Below are 16,728 nucleotides of genomic sequence, written 5' to 3'. Positions count from 1 at the left end.
TCCACACATCGCAGGTGCTCCGTCGGTTGTCAAACCCACAAGTTTTTCCCAAGGCAGCTCCATCTCATTTACACATCTTGACACCTCTTCATACAAATCATGCCCCGTAGTTGTGCCATGCATAGGACGTAAAGCCAAAAACTCCTCTGTCACGCTTAGGCTGGAGTCCACTCCGCGGATGAAAATTGACAACTGGGCAATGTCAGAAATGTCGGTGCTCTCATCCACAGCCAAGGAATATGCAATGAAATCTTTTCCCTTTTTCACAAGCTGCTCTTTTAGATTGATGGACAACTGGTCTACTCTCTCGGCAATGGTGTTTCTGCTCAGACTCACATTTAAAAAGAGTTGCCTTTTTTCTGGGCAAACTTCGTCACAAACTTTAATCATGCAGTTTTTGATGAAATCCCCCTCCGTAAATGGCCGGGCTGATTTAGCGATCTCTTCTGCCAAAATAAAACTGGCCTTGACAGCAGCCTGGCCTTGTGATTTGGCTTTTTTGAACAGAGCCTGTCGAGATTTGAGGCCTCGTTTTAATTCCTCTGCCTTTTGTAGCCTTTGTTCCATGTCCATATTCTTGTTTTTGTCCGCGTGTTTCGTTTCATAATGTCGTCTCAGATTATACTCTTTCAGTACCGCCACACTTTCTCCACACAGAAGACACACAGGTTTTCCAGCTACCTCCGTGAACAAATACTCCGACTCCCACCTTGTTTGAAACCCCGGTTCTCAGTGTCCACCTTCCGTTTTGCCATTTTTGATGGGTATCTGAAAGTTAATTTTACTGTGATGCTGACAACTGCTGTGCCAATAAATATTGAAATGAAGCAGCCTACTGCTCGGTGCGTCACCGTTGCATTGTGGGAAATGTAGTATTGGTGCGTGTAAAAGATCTGCGGGCTGCCGGCTTGCTGCGGTCTGCGGGCCGGTTCTAATAATAAATCAAGATCATCCCAGGGGCCGTAAAAAACCTTCTCGCGGGCCGGATGTGGCCCGCGGGCCTTGACTCTGACATATGTGATCTAGATGATGCAGATCTTGTTTTTAGATGTTTCCTTTGTCTGCAAATCAATTGTGCGAGACCTTCAGTTCAATTTGAATCTCGCCAGAATGGTAAGATGAGCCAAATAGACAGATAGCCTGGGCAATGAAGCAAACGGTAGGCTAGGCCTATATGTCCACTACCTTTTTTTTTTCAACTCTTCTGGACCACCTGGTTCTTTCGTTCATTCCTCTAGACCCAATTCTTCTCCTGTGCTGTGCTGACCAGTGAATGATGATGAACAGTGGCTCCATCCCTCTCCTCTATTCTCCTCTCTCTGACTGTTTTTAACAAGGTCCATGTCCTTGTGAGTTTTGAGAGTGAAACTTGGGGGGGCTCAAACCTGGAAAAACTAAACACAATTTTTGGGGAGAACTAAACCGAATCAGGCCAAAAATAAAACAATTTGAAAGGCTCTAGTTATGAGTGGAGCTGCTCTGCTCTGGAGACTGTGGAAAGCCCTTTGACTGTGTGTGCTTTGCTCTCAGCACCAGGCGAGAGAGCGCTCCTGAAGGACTATGATTAAAATGGTTCAGACGAGTGGCTCAGCTCTTTTGTCATTGTGTTGACCTGTCATTCAGTGTTACATTTAAATGAATTCCCCCCCGTAGCCTTTAAAAAATAATTCGCAGCAGCCAACCTGGCTACCAATTTTGAAAGGAAACGTTAAAAAATCTCGTGTTGCACTGAAGAGTCAGGCCTGTAACCTTTAATGCATCCAGAAAATAATGCAGAAGTCTCTGCAGTCTCTGCAGACTGAGCTCAAGGTTACCCAACAAAGCAGGTAAAGATGTGGGTGTGAGCGAGGTTGAGCTCAGAACACTTTCTTTGCAGTGCTTTTGGTCTCCAATCCCCTCCTACTGCTGAAAAGGGAACATCCTTAGTGCAGCTTTCATAAACTTCTGTGCCACTCCGGAGAATAGGAGTTTTGTCTGAGCCTAAACTGAATGTGGGTGTAAGTATCCTTGGATTACTTTCACGAAGTAACTTCAGATGAAGATGGATGTCTTTAGGATCACACTCTCTATGACTAACTGAAAAGCCAGAATATGGGGAATATTCTGTTTCGAATAGCAGACTATCTACCAGTGCATTTTGGATGGACCGTGACTGATTGGCGTGTGAGTCGGTGTCCAGTTCTCTCTTGGCATCTTCTTGTCCCCTGCATACCTGCCTGGGAGGGGCTCTGTCTCCCACACCTATTTTCATTCCCAGTCATGTCTCCTCTTCACAGCCAGCCACGCACTAAGCAGGAGTGGGTAATAATTGTGTCTTGAAGGCTGCACAAATGTATTTATTTTATTATTTATTTGTTTTAATGGAGAAAAAAAATGGACAATTAGTTTGCGGGCCAGAAAAGGTGCAGTTATTTCAGTGTTTATACTGAGGTCCATATTTAATCGACCGACTGGCTGGCCCCTGACCGTAGGCCGTATTTCGCTCACCCCTGCACTAAAGTGTAGTTAATATCAGCTAGTAGCTCTCTAAGCCTGGCAAGCGAGGCTTAACAATCCCATACCCACCTGATGGACAGGAACCAGCCCGTCTCTCATCTGCCTATTACCTAACATGACCCAATGCATATGTATGGAAGATGTACACCAGCCTATACAGAAGTGAATCTAAGATCTGTATGGAACTAAATGACCCTAGCAGGCAACTCCCACCATGGTTATCCAGTGGGTGTAGACTGCACAGCTTCAACTGGGGTTAAAACGGCTTGCGTGGGTTGCTTTTTATTGTACTGGATCTGAAGCTCTTCAGCACCAAATGGTAAGGAGAAACCTTTCTAAATAGTCAGTACGTTTTGAAAAGCTTTATCTGATTTTAAGCAAATAGTTTATTGCACAGTAGAAACAGGAGTTATTATTGAGCACTGATTTCTTTGCCGGCTATGCGCATGCATCTTTTAAATTTCCATATGCAAGCATTTATCGCTTTCATCATTTTAATATAGATGTTTTTCTATTTTTTACTGCCTTCTGTCTTTTAATTCACTTGGCCTCAACTTGCATGCTTGGTCAACATTTTTAAAAAGTGCAATTTTTCCATATAGATACCATATGTTTGAATAAAATCAACTATATGTAAAGCTACTGAGCACGTCGGAAGCTTTTTAAGCTTTAAAAAATGTATTTAAAAATGAAGACTGAGCCTGAATCTTTATAGCCTAAACAGAAGAGGAAAAACATTTTCCTGACTCCTCCCACTGTCCTTTGCAGCCATTAAGCTCCTGAAATTGCCTGTGATTGGCTACACCAGCGGTTGGCAACCTTTTTCCATTTGGAGTGCCAAGTTATTGTACCTCTTCTAATTTATTTGGTTTCTTTTTCTCTACCCTGTTTTCTCCCCAATTTTTGTGGTATCCAATTGGTAGTTAGTCTTGTCTAACGCTGCAACTCCCGTACGTACTCGTGAGAGGCGAAGGTCGAGAGCCATGCATCCTCTGAAACCCGACCCAACCAAGCCGCACTGCTTCTTGACACAATGCCCACTTAACCCGGAAGCCAGCCGCTCTGTGTCGGTGGGAACACCGTACACCTGGCGACCGTGTCAGCGTGCACTGCGCCCGGGGCCACAGGACTATCGTACCATTTCTACTGATCTGCGTGCCAGTTACGATGTTCATGGAACCATTTCATTTGAATTTATCTTCATATCTCAAAATCAATGTCATGTGGTTAATCAAAATTATCTCTAAATGAAAATTGTACAAATCTAAAGTTAACTACTATTGCCAGTATGTAAAAATGGCCTACATAAAGCCAACAAGAAACATTTGCAGCCCATAGGTAAAAATGCTGATTTAAAAAAAAATATATATATATATATCGTTGGATACCCATGGCCTGCCTGCAAGGAACTTGAAACATCGTATCAACTATTAACTTGGTCCAGCCTGAAGTTTGTGCTAGCTAACTTGCAGCATTGTATAAAATATCCTGGCCCCTCAGTTTCCTGAGCTCCTGACAGACACTGCTGTCGGCTATTCACGCAAGGGATCAAAAGTAATCCGGTGTGTTTCCTTACTCAAGATTTTAAACTTTTTTTTTGGTTACTGCATGATTGGGCGGCAGGTAGCCTACTGGTTAGAGAGTTGGGCCAGTAATCGAAAGGTTGCTAGATCGAATCCCTGAGCTGACGAGGTAGAAATCTGTCGTTCTGCGCCTGTACAAGCCAGTTACACTGTTCCTAGGCCGTCCATTGTAAATAATAATTTGTTCTTAAGCTACTTGCCTAGTTAAATTAAATACTTTTTTTATTTTTATGATTCCATATGTGTTATTTCATAGTTTTGATTAGAGGTTGACCGATTTAATTAGGGCCGCCTTTTCAACTTTTCATAATTGGTAATTGGCCTTTTTGAATGCCTATTATGGACCATTTACATTGCAATCCATGAGGAAACTGCGTGGCAGACTGACCACCTTTTATGCAGCGTCAAATGGACTTTGTGGCTGCATGGAGCCAAGGTAAGTTGCTAGCTAGGTTTAAACTTATCCTATAAAAAACAATCCCTAGTTAACTACACATGGTTGATGATATTACTAGGTTAACTAGCTTGTCCTGCGTTGCATATAATCAAAGTGGTGCCTGTTAATTTATCATCCAATCAGTGTTAAGGGAATTTTTATCAATGATGACTAATTATGTATACATTTCAATCAGGACTGACTAGTCCAAATGTTATTATGTACTGTACATGTGTGAATTTTCTCTCTTGCTCCCATTCCCATTATTTAAACCAAATTGAACATGTTTCATTATTTGAGACTAAATATATTTAATGTATTATATTAAGTGTTCATTCAGCATGGTTGTAATTGTCATTATTACAAATATATAAAAATCATCCGATTTTTAATCAGTATCAGCTTTTTTTGGTCCTCCAGTAATCTGCATCGGCGTTAAAATCAATCGGTCGACCTCTAGTTTTGATGGCTTCACTATTATTCTACAATGTAGAAAATAGTCCAAATTAAAACCCCAGAATTAGGTGTCCACACTTTTGACCGGTACTGTATGTGTATAGTTATATCTATTTGCCGTGGCTAGACTAATTAAAAAAAAAAAATCTCTGTCGACTAACAGACCAAACAATTGACTAGTCGACTAAATGGAGTCAGGCCAAGTATGGCTTTTAAATGTATTAGTTTTACCTTGGCATGCGTTTGGCTGCAGCAAGCAAACTGTTTTATTAAAACGACATACAAGCAAGTAAAGATCAGAGACTAAGGGGTTTAAAGCCTAGCATGCCAAGACTGCTACAAGATACCAAGGGATGCAGATTATATGCCTTTGAAGCCTGTAAACAATCAAGTTGAAAATCGTTGCGGTTGACTTCGTGGCTCTTCAAGTGTGGGCTACGGGTCTCAGTACTTTGGTTATGAGAGATTTTCGGTGTGTGTTGAGCCTGTGCTTGACTGTGCGTCTACTCTTCAGGTGGTGGGGTTGGGGGAGAACTGTGTTCGGTGGGGAAGTGAAGGAATGCGTGTGTGTGCGCGCGTCTTCCCACAACAAATAGACAGCAAAGGTGCTACATTCCTTAGCCTCTGTGGAGATCTCTGAAGTTGAGGTCAGGTTTATGTTTTGTGTAGGAATGGGACCTTGTATAGAATGTGTGTAACAACAATGCAAACAAATCTACTGTACCAATGCTTTATCCTCGCTGCTGGTTGGTTCCTTCCTTTGTTGTATCATAGCTGTGCTGTGGCTCAGTCCTCTCTCTCGCTCTCTTTCTGTCCTTGCTCACAGAATGCTGCTGCAGGCCTTATCTGAAAGATCACATCCCTTTCTGTATAACAAGACTAGATCTGATGTATGCACTGCAGCAGCAGTGGCTCAACTCTTTGTCTGCCTCAGCCATTCACATGGAGTTTTTCCCCACAGGTCATTTAAAGGTCATGCTATCCTTGTACTATTTGCTTTTGGCTGCAAAGGCCTGTAATTCTATTTATTTTTTTACATGCATGTTTAAGATGCTCTTAAAAGCCTTGTGCTGCTGTCTGTTTTTAATTTTTAATGTTGAGGAGAGATGTTTGGAATGTAAAGTGAACTTGTGGGTACGTTGTTAGTGTTGTTATTATTGGGGAAAAGTGTCAAAAGAAACTGTGCAACTCCAGTACAACAGCTCAGGGTTATGCAATATAATGGGTTCCAATCCTGACACTGCACAGTTGTGGGAAAACATATTGATCACACACTGCTGCAAATCTGAAGGCATGTAAGCGCTGTTCCATTTGGAGTTTAAAGCGCTCGTTTGGGCCTTCCCTTACGAAAATTCTTTATTTTAGTTTTTTAAATGGGCTCACAAGTAAATACTCAACTTTTGCATGAGGTAGAAATGCCATGTGTTGGCATGCCTGTCAATGGGACATGTGGAGGCGCAGCAGCAGAGGACTGCGTTAGACCTGTGGAGAGTCCTCTTTTCTCCACGGGTTCTCTCTGTGTGAGAGAACTCCACCTCCCTGCGTCGCAGTTGCATCCCGGTGAGGCTGCGGACCGCTGGGTCTCGGCAGGGTGCACTGGCCCCCACTCCTTACCCCCCCTGTGAGGCGCAGGGCAGTGACACGGCCTGTCCCTTTGCCTCACTCTGAACGTTTGACACACGACGCGAGGTCGTCAACGTGACCTACTTTCCCCTGGCTACCCTTCTGCTGAGCCGCAGGGGTGTCGGGAGGGTGGTGGTGAGTGATGTGTTAAGGCGGGACGGGGCAGGGGCGGTGCTGTCCTGGCGTTGGATCACCATGTTTAGTTTTGAGACGCTGTGTGTGTGTGTGTGTGTGTGTGTGTGTGTGTGTGTGTGAGGCGACAGTGGGAGACACGCACACCGGCTGGGCGTGAGCCGCACTGTGGGGGTTGCAGGTGCTGTACGTGCTGGGCAGTACTTTGGATGGACCCCTGCAATACTACCTTAATGCAATAAATCCTTCTACTCAGTGTACTTCTGACCACTGATCTGGCTGCTCCGTCATCATCGTGTGTCCGTATGATGCGCTGCATGCTGGAGATGCGAAGGCTAATTGTAGTGTTTAAAGTGTTTGTTTTGGAAAAGCTAACTGGCTTTAATTGGGAGGATTCTCACCAGCACGTTGTCATCTTATTGACGGGTTGTGCTCTGCCTCCCTGCAAGGATGCTAGGGTCTCTCAAATGGAGCCGAAGTGGCTCTCCTGACGTTTCTCTGCGAGACGCTGCGGTCGTAACCTGTTAAACGCTTCTATCCACTCCATTTCACCCTTTCTCCTATGATTGACCCTCAGCCTGTTAGTTTCACACCAGTGACTAGTAAGCTTAGATGGGAGCGTGTTCGATAGAATACAGTGTGCCGCTGGCGCACAGAGACGGTCGGAGAGGAGTTCATTTTAAAAAGTCAACCTGTTAATGCACTGGCAGTACTCTAGGCTGGGTCAGACCTGGATGACCGTATCAATGATTTCAACCTGCAAGAAGGCACTAAATGGCGACTGAGCAACATCTCGCTGAACGCTACTTGCCCTTCTCACCTCGTGGCATCAAGTGCACGACATGCCCTCCTGCTCCTCGCCGGCTGAGTCTGTGGAAGGTGGATGGGGTTTACTTCGGTCTTAAGTGCTTACGCTTGTAAGACATTGTAAGGTCAGCACTACACTCGGGCCCTCCTCCTTTCTCTCTCTCTCTTTTGTCTTCATAGGGACCTAATGGCCTTAATGTTTTCCAAACGGATGGCTTGCATCACACTATTCTGTTCCTGGACCTGAATGTAGGCTATGAATATTCTGCATAGTCTACTGTATGTCTATACAGATGTATCCACATGCACAGTGTCAGACACAGCTGAGTGTCCCCACTTGACATGTGGTCATATCAACTAATGCAGTGGTTCCCAAACTGTTGGCCATGGCAGCCCCCCCCCCCACACACAAACACTCACAAAAATTGAAATATTGAATGCTCCCCAATGCTGGAAGGGGGTCCTGAGTGAACGTTTGGAGAACCCCTGCCCTAAATGCAGGAGGTGTGTAGGCAAAGACTGACTGGCGGGCAGACTGGATACAGACCATCCTACTGATTTTAGTGCAGTCTGTGAGGAAGCCCTGCCAGGCCTGACTGAACGGCTGGACCATCTCTCCATCAACCACGGACACTGACTGATACACTCCAGTCCCACACTAGACTGGAAGATATAGCACTGATGCTGTCAGACGGTGACACAGATTCTGGGGTTTGATTAGCCTCGTTATTGAGATTTAAAAAATGATTGTGTTTTATTTTTCTATAATGAACACAATCTGCCCTTCCTGTAACGGTCCTGCCACTTTTTGTTGCATCAGGTTGTGTATGTTTTGGTGTTTTGGATTTTAGCATTTCAGGGGATTTTACCACCGGAGATTGACAGCTTGATAACAAGACTGTCGTTGTCCTCTCTTCCTGAGGTGTATTTCTCTATACTGCTGTTACAATCAGTGCCATCTTATCGGCTTTGGGCTGTACACATCACACATCTGCCCAACGACCATCCGACTCGTCTGAGGATCTCAAAGGTGCTTAGTGCAGCCATCTGTCAATACTAGAATGGTGTGGAGATGTGTGCATTCGGCTAGTCCGTTAAGCCTGTGGCTGGCCCAGTCCCAGCTGATTCCAGGAGGCTGGCCGGCTCCACCCTAACTGATACTAAACCAGGAGCACCGCTCCACTCTACAGCCATCAACATGGCTGCTTTGAGCCCCCGACCAGGCAGATATATATATCAGCCTCTGTGGGTGAGGAATAGCTAACACCGTAATGAGTTAAGTTTCAGAATGATCTACATAATTTATTTCCCCCAAGGAGACTTGTGTAGCATTAATTAATATCAGGCATCGTCCCAGTGAGGGATTCATTTGGGATGCGTGTCTCTTAATTCAAGCTGAGCTTTGATTGTTGGCGCCCATGTAATTTGAGAAGTAGAAGAAGCCAGTCTGCTGTTACCGGGTAGATTAGGCCCGGTCCTGGTAGCTTTGGCCTGGTCCAGTGACAGTGTGTAGACTGACATCTAGTCACGGATATAGCAGTTTATTTCCTCCCAAGGTGTCATTTTTAAAACAAGTGTATCTTGATAGGAAATGGGACTTGACACCAAAGGATGACGTTGTACCATGCTACCAAGGTCCCTGTTTGGTCTTTCTCACAATGGCACAGCCTCTGTGGCTATGACATGCTCTCTGCTCAAAGACACGAGACCTCTTCACTTTTTAATGTGATTTTAAAAAGTGGGGGGAAAATGAAATCCCTTATCTCTAACTCCAAATTTCTCTCTCTCTCCCCACAGAACTCAATACGGCACAATCTGTCATTGAACAAGTGTTTTCTCAAAGTGCCTCGCTCCAAAGACGACCCGGGAAAGGTAAGACGACCGTGTGTTTCATTCAAACCCAAAATACAGAGATGACTGAACGTAGCGGAAATAAGCGGCTGGTGTCCACAGACAGACCTACTAGTCTAGACTCACTCTTTGCATGTAGTCCTCCAATATGATCTAATGCTGTCTGCATGAGGAACATGTTCGCTGTGAACGCCTGCCAGTGTGCTCTGACAGTCTGGAAATGCATGGCACGCTCGTAATCTATTTTGAACATTCCACCCCCACAAAATTGCATGTCAAATGTAAAGACCATGTTTTTTGCTTTTGTTTTTTTAGACCTGCGGGCAGACTAAGTACGAAGATGTGATAATAAGTCACTGTCCTTGTGGGAATAGTCCAAAATAAGGCTGTATTCAGTGCTTTTCGAGTAACGCTCAAAAAGTGCCTCTCGGGGCTGGGTTATGAGGAGAAAAGCCCCCAGATCAGCATTTAGGGTGAGAGGAGAGGGAGGCCACGCTGACACATACAGCACCTGCCTCTCCCGCCCCATCATCTCAGGCCGGCAGGGACTGCTGCTATGACACCACAAGCTCCCATACCAGCCTGTTTTACCACACAATCACTCCCATCTCTCGCCCTGTCCCTTGTCTTTACTCGTGTATCTCACTGCGCTTTGTTTCTCACGTGGTTGGACCATGTGGGCCTATATTTAGTGTATCCTGGTTATGTGAATTGGTCGAACCATATGGAAGAGTTTTTGTCTGGCGAACAGGCACATGAACAGGCACACAGTGGCTTGAAGAGCTACGCCAAGCTATGTACTGTAGAGGTTGGGGACTGAATGCTAATTTCATGTTTTGCTGTAATCCTCTGATATTGACACTCCTGGGAGCTGCACTAAATACAAAATAATCTATTGCTGTGAGTCCCGTTCCAAATGCATGGCCAACTTAATTTGGAATTTTCCTCACCCCCCCCCCCCAAGACAACTTCAAAGAAGTGCTAGCCTCTAGATAGGTTCCATCAGTATTGTAATGTGGCAGGGATATGAGCAGTGCTGGTCGGATGAGATAGTAGAGCACCGTGTCTACCTCTGAGATGGAGAGCGAGATGACATGCGTGGCGTACACCTTCACCGTGGGGGGGGGGGGTGTAAAAGTGCTGTTACGGCTCCCACTGCAGAGACCTATTTATTTTGCGTGTTAACCGGTTAGGAATGCTAAATGTGCACCGTGATTAAAACAAATAGGTTGACATACAATACTGCAGGAAAATCACCAGCCTCTGAGAGAAACAGGTCATCAGGGCTTCTGGTGGAATCATCACATGTCCATGGCATTTTGTGTAGAGACTACATGGATGGTAGAGCTTAGTTTTCCTTACATTTGTAGCTTACATTATGGACAGACATTCTTGCTTTGCCGGCTTCACTATGATGCAGTGCATTTGTGATTTATTTAAGAAGTCTCTTCCCCCGTCGAGTCTCGAGGGGCGTGTGGAGAAATGCAGAAACTCCCCAAGGGTTTGTGCTTAAAGATTTTTTATTTTTTTTTGCCTAATTAAAAGAAACGCCGCCCGTCTCCACCGGCGCAGTGAGTCTGAGTCTACCAAGAGCTCTAATTGAAACAGTTAACCCCAAAATACTCATACATCTAGCAGTGAACCAGATGCTTTGATCAAAACACGCAGCTCAGGCAGCTCACCTTCAGGCGTCCTTAGACGTTTCTCTGTCCGTTACTCTCAGCCTCTTGCAGTGAAGACCAACATCGCCAAATATACCAACAATGGACTGGGCTACAGAACAGTGAGGTATAATGGGATTTATACTCACATACACAGTTGAGTCTGAAGTTTACATACTCCTTTGCCAAATACATTTTATACTTGTTTTTCACAATTCCTGACCTTTAATCCTAGTAAAAAAGTCCCTGTCTTAGGTCAGTTAGGATCACCACTTTATTTTAAGAATGTGAAATGTCAGAATGATTTATTTCAGCTTTTATTTCTTTCATCACATTCACAGTGGGTCAGAAGTTTACATACACTCAATTAGTATTTGATAGCATTGCCTTTAAATTGTTTAACTTGGGTCAAACGTTTCACGTAGCCTTCCACAAGCTTCCCACAATAAGTTGGGTGAATTTTGGCCCATTCCTCCTGACAGAGCTGGTGTAACAGTCAGGTTAGTAGATCTCCTTGCTCGCACACGCCTTTTCAGTTCTGCCCACAAATTTTCTATAGGATTGAGGTCAGGGTGTTGTGATGGCCACTCCAATACCTTGACTTTGTTGTCCTTAAGCCATTTTGCCACAACTTTGGAAGTATGCTTGGGGTCATTGTCCATTTGGAAGACCCATTTGCGACCAAGCTTTAGCTTCCTGACTGATGTCTTGAGATGCTGTTTCAATTCATCCACAGAATTTTCCTACCTCATGATGCCATCTATTTTGTGAAGTGCACCAGTCCCTCCCACAGCAAAGCACCCCCACAACATGATGCTGCCACCCCTGTGCGTCACGGTTGGAATGGTGTTCTTCGGCTTGCAAGCCTCCCCTTTCCTCCAAACATAACGATGGTCATTATGGCCAAATAGTTTTATTTTTGTTTCATCAGACCAGAAAAGTGCGATCTTTGTCCCCATGTGCAGTTGCAAACTGTAGTCTGGCTTTTTTTCTGGCGGTTTTGGAGCAGTGGCTTTTTCCTTGCTGAGCGGCCTTTCAGGTTGTCGATTATAGAGACTTGTACAACTACGCGTCTCCTGAGCGGTATGACGGCTGCGTGATCCCATGGTGTTTATACCTGCATACTATTGTTTGTATAGATGAACCTGGTACCTTCAGGTGTTTGGAAATTGCTCCCAAGGATGAACCGGACTTGTAGAGGTCTGCAAAAAAAAGGTGATGTCTTGGCTGGTTTCTTAGATTTTTCCCATGATGTCAAGCAGAGGCACTGAGTTTGAAGGTAGGCCTTGAAATACATCCACATGTACACTTCCAATTGACTCAAATTATGTCAATTCGCCTATCAGAAGCTTCTAAAGCCATGGCATCATTTTCTGGAATTTTCCAAGCTGTTTAAAGTTAGTCAACTTGGTGTATATAAACTTCTGACCCGTTGGAATTGTGATACAGTGAAATAATCTGTCTGTAAACAATTGTTGGAAAAATTACTTGTCATGCACAAAGTAGATGTCCTAACCGACTTGTCAAAACTAGTTTTTTAACAAGAAATTTGTGGAGTGGTTGAAAAATGAGTTTTTTAATGAAGTGTATGTAAACTTCTGACTTCTATATGTATATTATTACCGCTTAATTGTCTCTGGTTAATTTCCACTGTGCATTATTCTCCCTCTGAGGGAAACACTAATTGACCCCGAGGTTTAAAAAATATGAAAACATATATTTTCTCAACATTGTATTGTTGCTGCAGTGGAGTTAAAGTTGCAGCGTTTCAAAATGAAAGCTCGGAGAGAAACACAGGACCGTGCTTTAGATGGCAGTAGTACCGTGACGAGTATGAAATGGGCCTACTACGGGACACGTGTTGTATAGATAGATGCCTTTAGACACAGGTTGTTGCAACAGCACTTTCTCTTCTGTTGTCTAGACTGACAATTTCTCTGTAAATATCAATTATTCTCTCTGCTAAGGAAGTCATTTTAAAGGTCCTGATCTCACTTCCCTGGACAATTGACAATTGTGAATGATTCTATCAGGAGTAATATAAAATATATATTTTTTTAAATCACAACTTGTAATGGCCTGGGGCTGAGAATCTCATTTTAACCACTGTAAGCAGTGATGCTTGTGGCTTCAGGGAGGAATTGCCATTGAAAAATGAATTAAATGTGTCCGAATGCAGAGATAAATAATGCAGCCACGGGGTGGAGTTGTGTGGAGCTGCAGCCTCCGAGCCAGCGGGTCTATTCTCTCCTTGATTAGCTGGGCTCAGACATAGAACAGAAACCCAAAGCGCTGCTCCCGCGCCTGGCGACAGCAGGCCAGCTACAGTTGGATACACTAGCACTGCTTCAGGAGGGGTTTACCAGTTCAACAGCCCCAGTCTCTAACTAACGAGCACCAAAGACAAAGGGAAGCCTTGCCATGAAACACAGCTCCCTCCAATTACAAACAAAACCCACGTACACACTTAATACCCACACAGGACTACTTTTTGTTGTTGTGGATTGTGTTTTGCTAGCATTTTGTCAAAGCACTAATGTGGCAGTACCAAAAAAGTCTGATTTTACTCTTTGTCCTGAGATGGAAAGCCATATGTCCATTGCTAACATTCCTGTGGTGCAAGGCTTTGTTCTGTTCTGTTCTTTACTGCGGTGCTCAATGGTCCTCTCTCCCCCCCCCCACACCTCCACAGGGCTCCTACTGGGCCATCGACACCAACCCAAAGGAAGACGCCTTGCCCACACGGCCGAAGAAGAGGCCACGGTCCGGAGAGAGGGTAAGTCCCCCAGACCACACACCATGATTCTTTGTCTTCATACAGTTGTAGATACCCTCACTTAACACATGCCATTATTTACATACACTACATGACAAAAAGTATGTGGACACCTGCTTGTCGAACACCTCATTCCAAAATCACGGGCATTAATATGGAGTTGGTCCCCCCCCTTTGCTGCTATAACAGCCTCCACTCTTCTGGGAAGCATTTCCACTAGATGTTGGAACATTGCTAGAGGGACTTGCTTGTTGGAAGATTAGGCCTTTTCTCAGTCAGCATTCCAATTCATCCCACAGGAGTTAGATGGGGTTGAGGTAAGGGCTCTGTGCAGGCCAGTCAAGTTCTTCCACACTGATCTCGACAAACCATTTCTGTATGGACCTTGCTTTGTGCATGGGGAATTGTCATACTGAAACAGGAAAGAGCCTTCCCCAAACTGATGCCACAAAGTTGAAGTACAGAATTGTATGTTGCGTTCATTTCCCTTCACTGGAACTAAGGGGCGTAGCCCAAACCATGAAAAATAGCACCAGACCATTATTCCTACAATGCATTGGGACAGGTAGCCTTCTGGCGTCTGCCAGATTCAGCCGTCGCACTGCCAGATGGTGACGTGTGATTCATCACTCCAGAAAATGCATTTCCACTGCCCCAGAGTGCAATGGCGGCGAGCTTGACACCACTCCAGCCAAATTTTGGCTTTGCGCATGGTGATCTTAAGCTTGTGTGCGGCTGCTTGGCCATGGAAACCCATTTCGTGAAGCTTCCGACTAACAGTTATTGTGCTGACGTTGCTTCCAGAGGCAGTTTGGAACTTGGTAGTGAGTGTTGCAACCAAGAACAGACTTTTTTTTTTTTTTTTTTTTTTTCGTTCTTCAGTGCTCGGCAGTTCTGTGAGCTTGTGTGGCCTACCACTTTACGGTTGGGCCTACTACTTAACAGTAACAGTACTTGCAGTTGACCAGGGCACCTCTAGCAGGGCAGGAATGTAACAACGGTGCCACGTTGAGTCACTGAGCTCTTCAGTAAGGCCATTCTACTGCCAATGTTTGTCTATGGAGATTGCATGTCTGTGTGCAGATTTTTATTTATTTATACACCTGTCTGGAACGGGTGTGGCTGAAATAACTGGATCCACTAATGTGAAAGGGTGTCCACATACTTTTGTGTACATGTATTTTTTTCGAACATCAATTGATGTCCTCTGGCTGGTTATTCTGAGTGGGAGCGTTTGTCTTTTAATTATGCATGAGTCGTGTCCAGTGTAATATACTGGTTTAGTCAACTGCCCAGATTGACCTGGCTACGAGGCATCCATCCCTTCCTCCCTGGCTACTGCAGTCTGGCCTCCCCTGTGTGGCCCGCCATAGGCTACAAGAAGACATGTGGGGCTTCGGTTGAAACACTGAGACGAAGACACAAAGAATCAGTGGAAAGGCAAACCCACTCACTCCGTTAACCACCCACGATTGTGTGTGTGTCTATCTGCGGTTGTAAGATAGGGAGAGGGATAGAGCAACGCACATTCCGTACATGTGACACACAGTGTAAATGAGCTTAAATATAGTAATTGTTGTGTAATTCAAAAGCATGACATGCACAGTGTTCACTCAAGTTTGTACATGTATGTTGTTGGTATGACATGTGCACGCCATCCTCCCCTACAGTTTTGACTGGCTGCCTACAAGGCATCCCATTTAAGTCCTCTGACATTAGAAATGGTGAAATCTCATTTATGTTTATCATGAATTAAAAATGGTATTGTTGCCAGCCAATCCTCTTACAGTAAGCAGTTTTGGGAGACAGGCGTGGTGGAGTTATCTCCCTCCGACCGAGCCGTGCAGGGAGCAATGGGGGCTGTGCTCTTCTCTCCATCTCCTCTGGAAATATTTCCGATGTGACCTAAATAAAGGTGTTGCTCCTTTTTGTTGTTTTATAAATGGTCCTGGTGTATTTTCCATACTGGGGATCTGCATCCCTCCCTATTGCCTGGAAGGAAAACGAGCTTCCCAACAAACACTGTAACATGAGTGTTAGGACCTTTACCTCCACCTATGGCTTGAGGTCCTGCATCATTCTGATAATTAGTTTAGAACGTTTTTTTTTTTTTTTTTTGTGCTCCTTTATTTGATAATTAGCTAAGAGTGTTTCTTTTTGGTCTCCCTCCTCCAGGCTTCCACACCGTACAGCCTGGAGTCGGAGTCTTTGGGAATGGACTGTATGATCTCTGGAAGTGCCTCTCCAACGCTGGCAATCAACACTGTGACGAACAAGGTACCTACCCAGCATGCACCTGCACACACTGCACCGCCCTGACCCTCCCTCCCCGACACCCAACCACCCACAGCTTATTCCCCCCTGAGAGTAGCACTCAACTGGGATAAACACACACATACACACATTTACAGATTCTTTCCAGTACATCTCACACTAACGCCCAGCTGCAATGCAGCACAAGAAGCACTGTATACAAAAATACTGTAGTGGTGAGTGTGCGAGCGGAGTTGAGCGGTCAGAAATCCACCCTCGTTGCTCAGACCGGTCAATGTCCTTTTCCTCCTCTCTGCAAAAAAATAACTAAAAATGCTGCTCCAAATGTTCTCAAATTTTGTGTTTAAAATATAATTTAACGGTCACTCCTTCTACCATTTGGTTTTGAAGTTGGCTATCATAACAATCGTCAACATTTCAACATGTTGTAGGGCAGGCTATTCAACAAGGATCTACCTGATGTGTAAAAAATATATATATATATATTTTTAAATCAATTGATAATCGGATACTTCAGTTGTCGCTGCGTCTCTGTGGTGCTCACATTTGACAGTTGATGGACAGTTACAAACTCAGACTCCTCTTTTAACAATAGCCTATGTAGAAATCAAAACATCTCCGTTGCTGCGGCGT

At 44.6% G+C, this 16,728-nt stretch overlaps 1 protein-coding gene across 2 annotated transcripts in view; it reads left to right on the top strand.

The window, feature by feature from the left end:
• LOC118400031 (forkhead box protein J3-like) overlaps positions 1–16,728 on the top strand; it is an 87,845-nt gene that overhangs the window by 51,745 nt on the left and 19,372 nt on the right. For both annotated transcript variants that reach the window (XM_035796366.2, XM_035796365.2), the window contains 3 exons: positions 9,331–9,405; positions 13,738–13,821; positions 15,997–16,098. In XM_035796366.2, the coding sequence (XP_035652259.1) occupies positions 9,331–9,405; positions 13,738–13,821; positions 15,997–16,098 (261 nt within the window). The remainder of the gene's footprint in view (positions 1–9,330; positions 9,406–13,737; positions 13,822–15,996; positions 16,099–16,728) is intronic.

Source organism: Oncorhynchus keta, chromosome 21 (assembly GCF_023373465.1).
Source record: "Oncorhynchus keta strain PuntledgeMale-10-30-2019 chromosome 21, Oket_V2, whole genome shotgun sequence".
In the NCBI taxonomy this organism is placed as follows: domain Eukaryota; kingdom Metazoa; phylum Chordata; class Actinopteri; order Salmoniformes; family Salmonidae; genus Oncorhynchus; species Oncorhynchus keta.
This window is presented reverse-complemented; position numbering and strand designations above follow the sequence as displayed.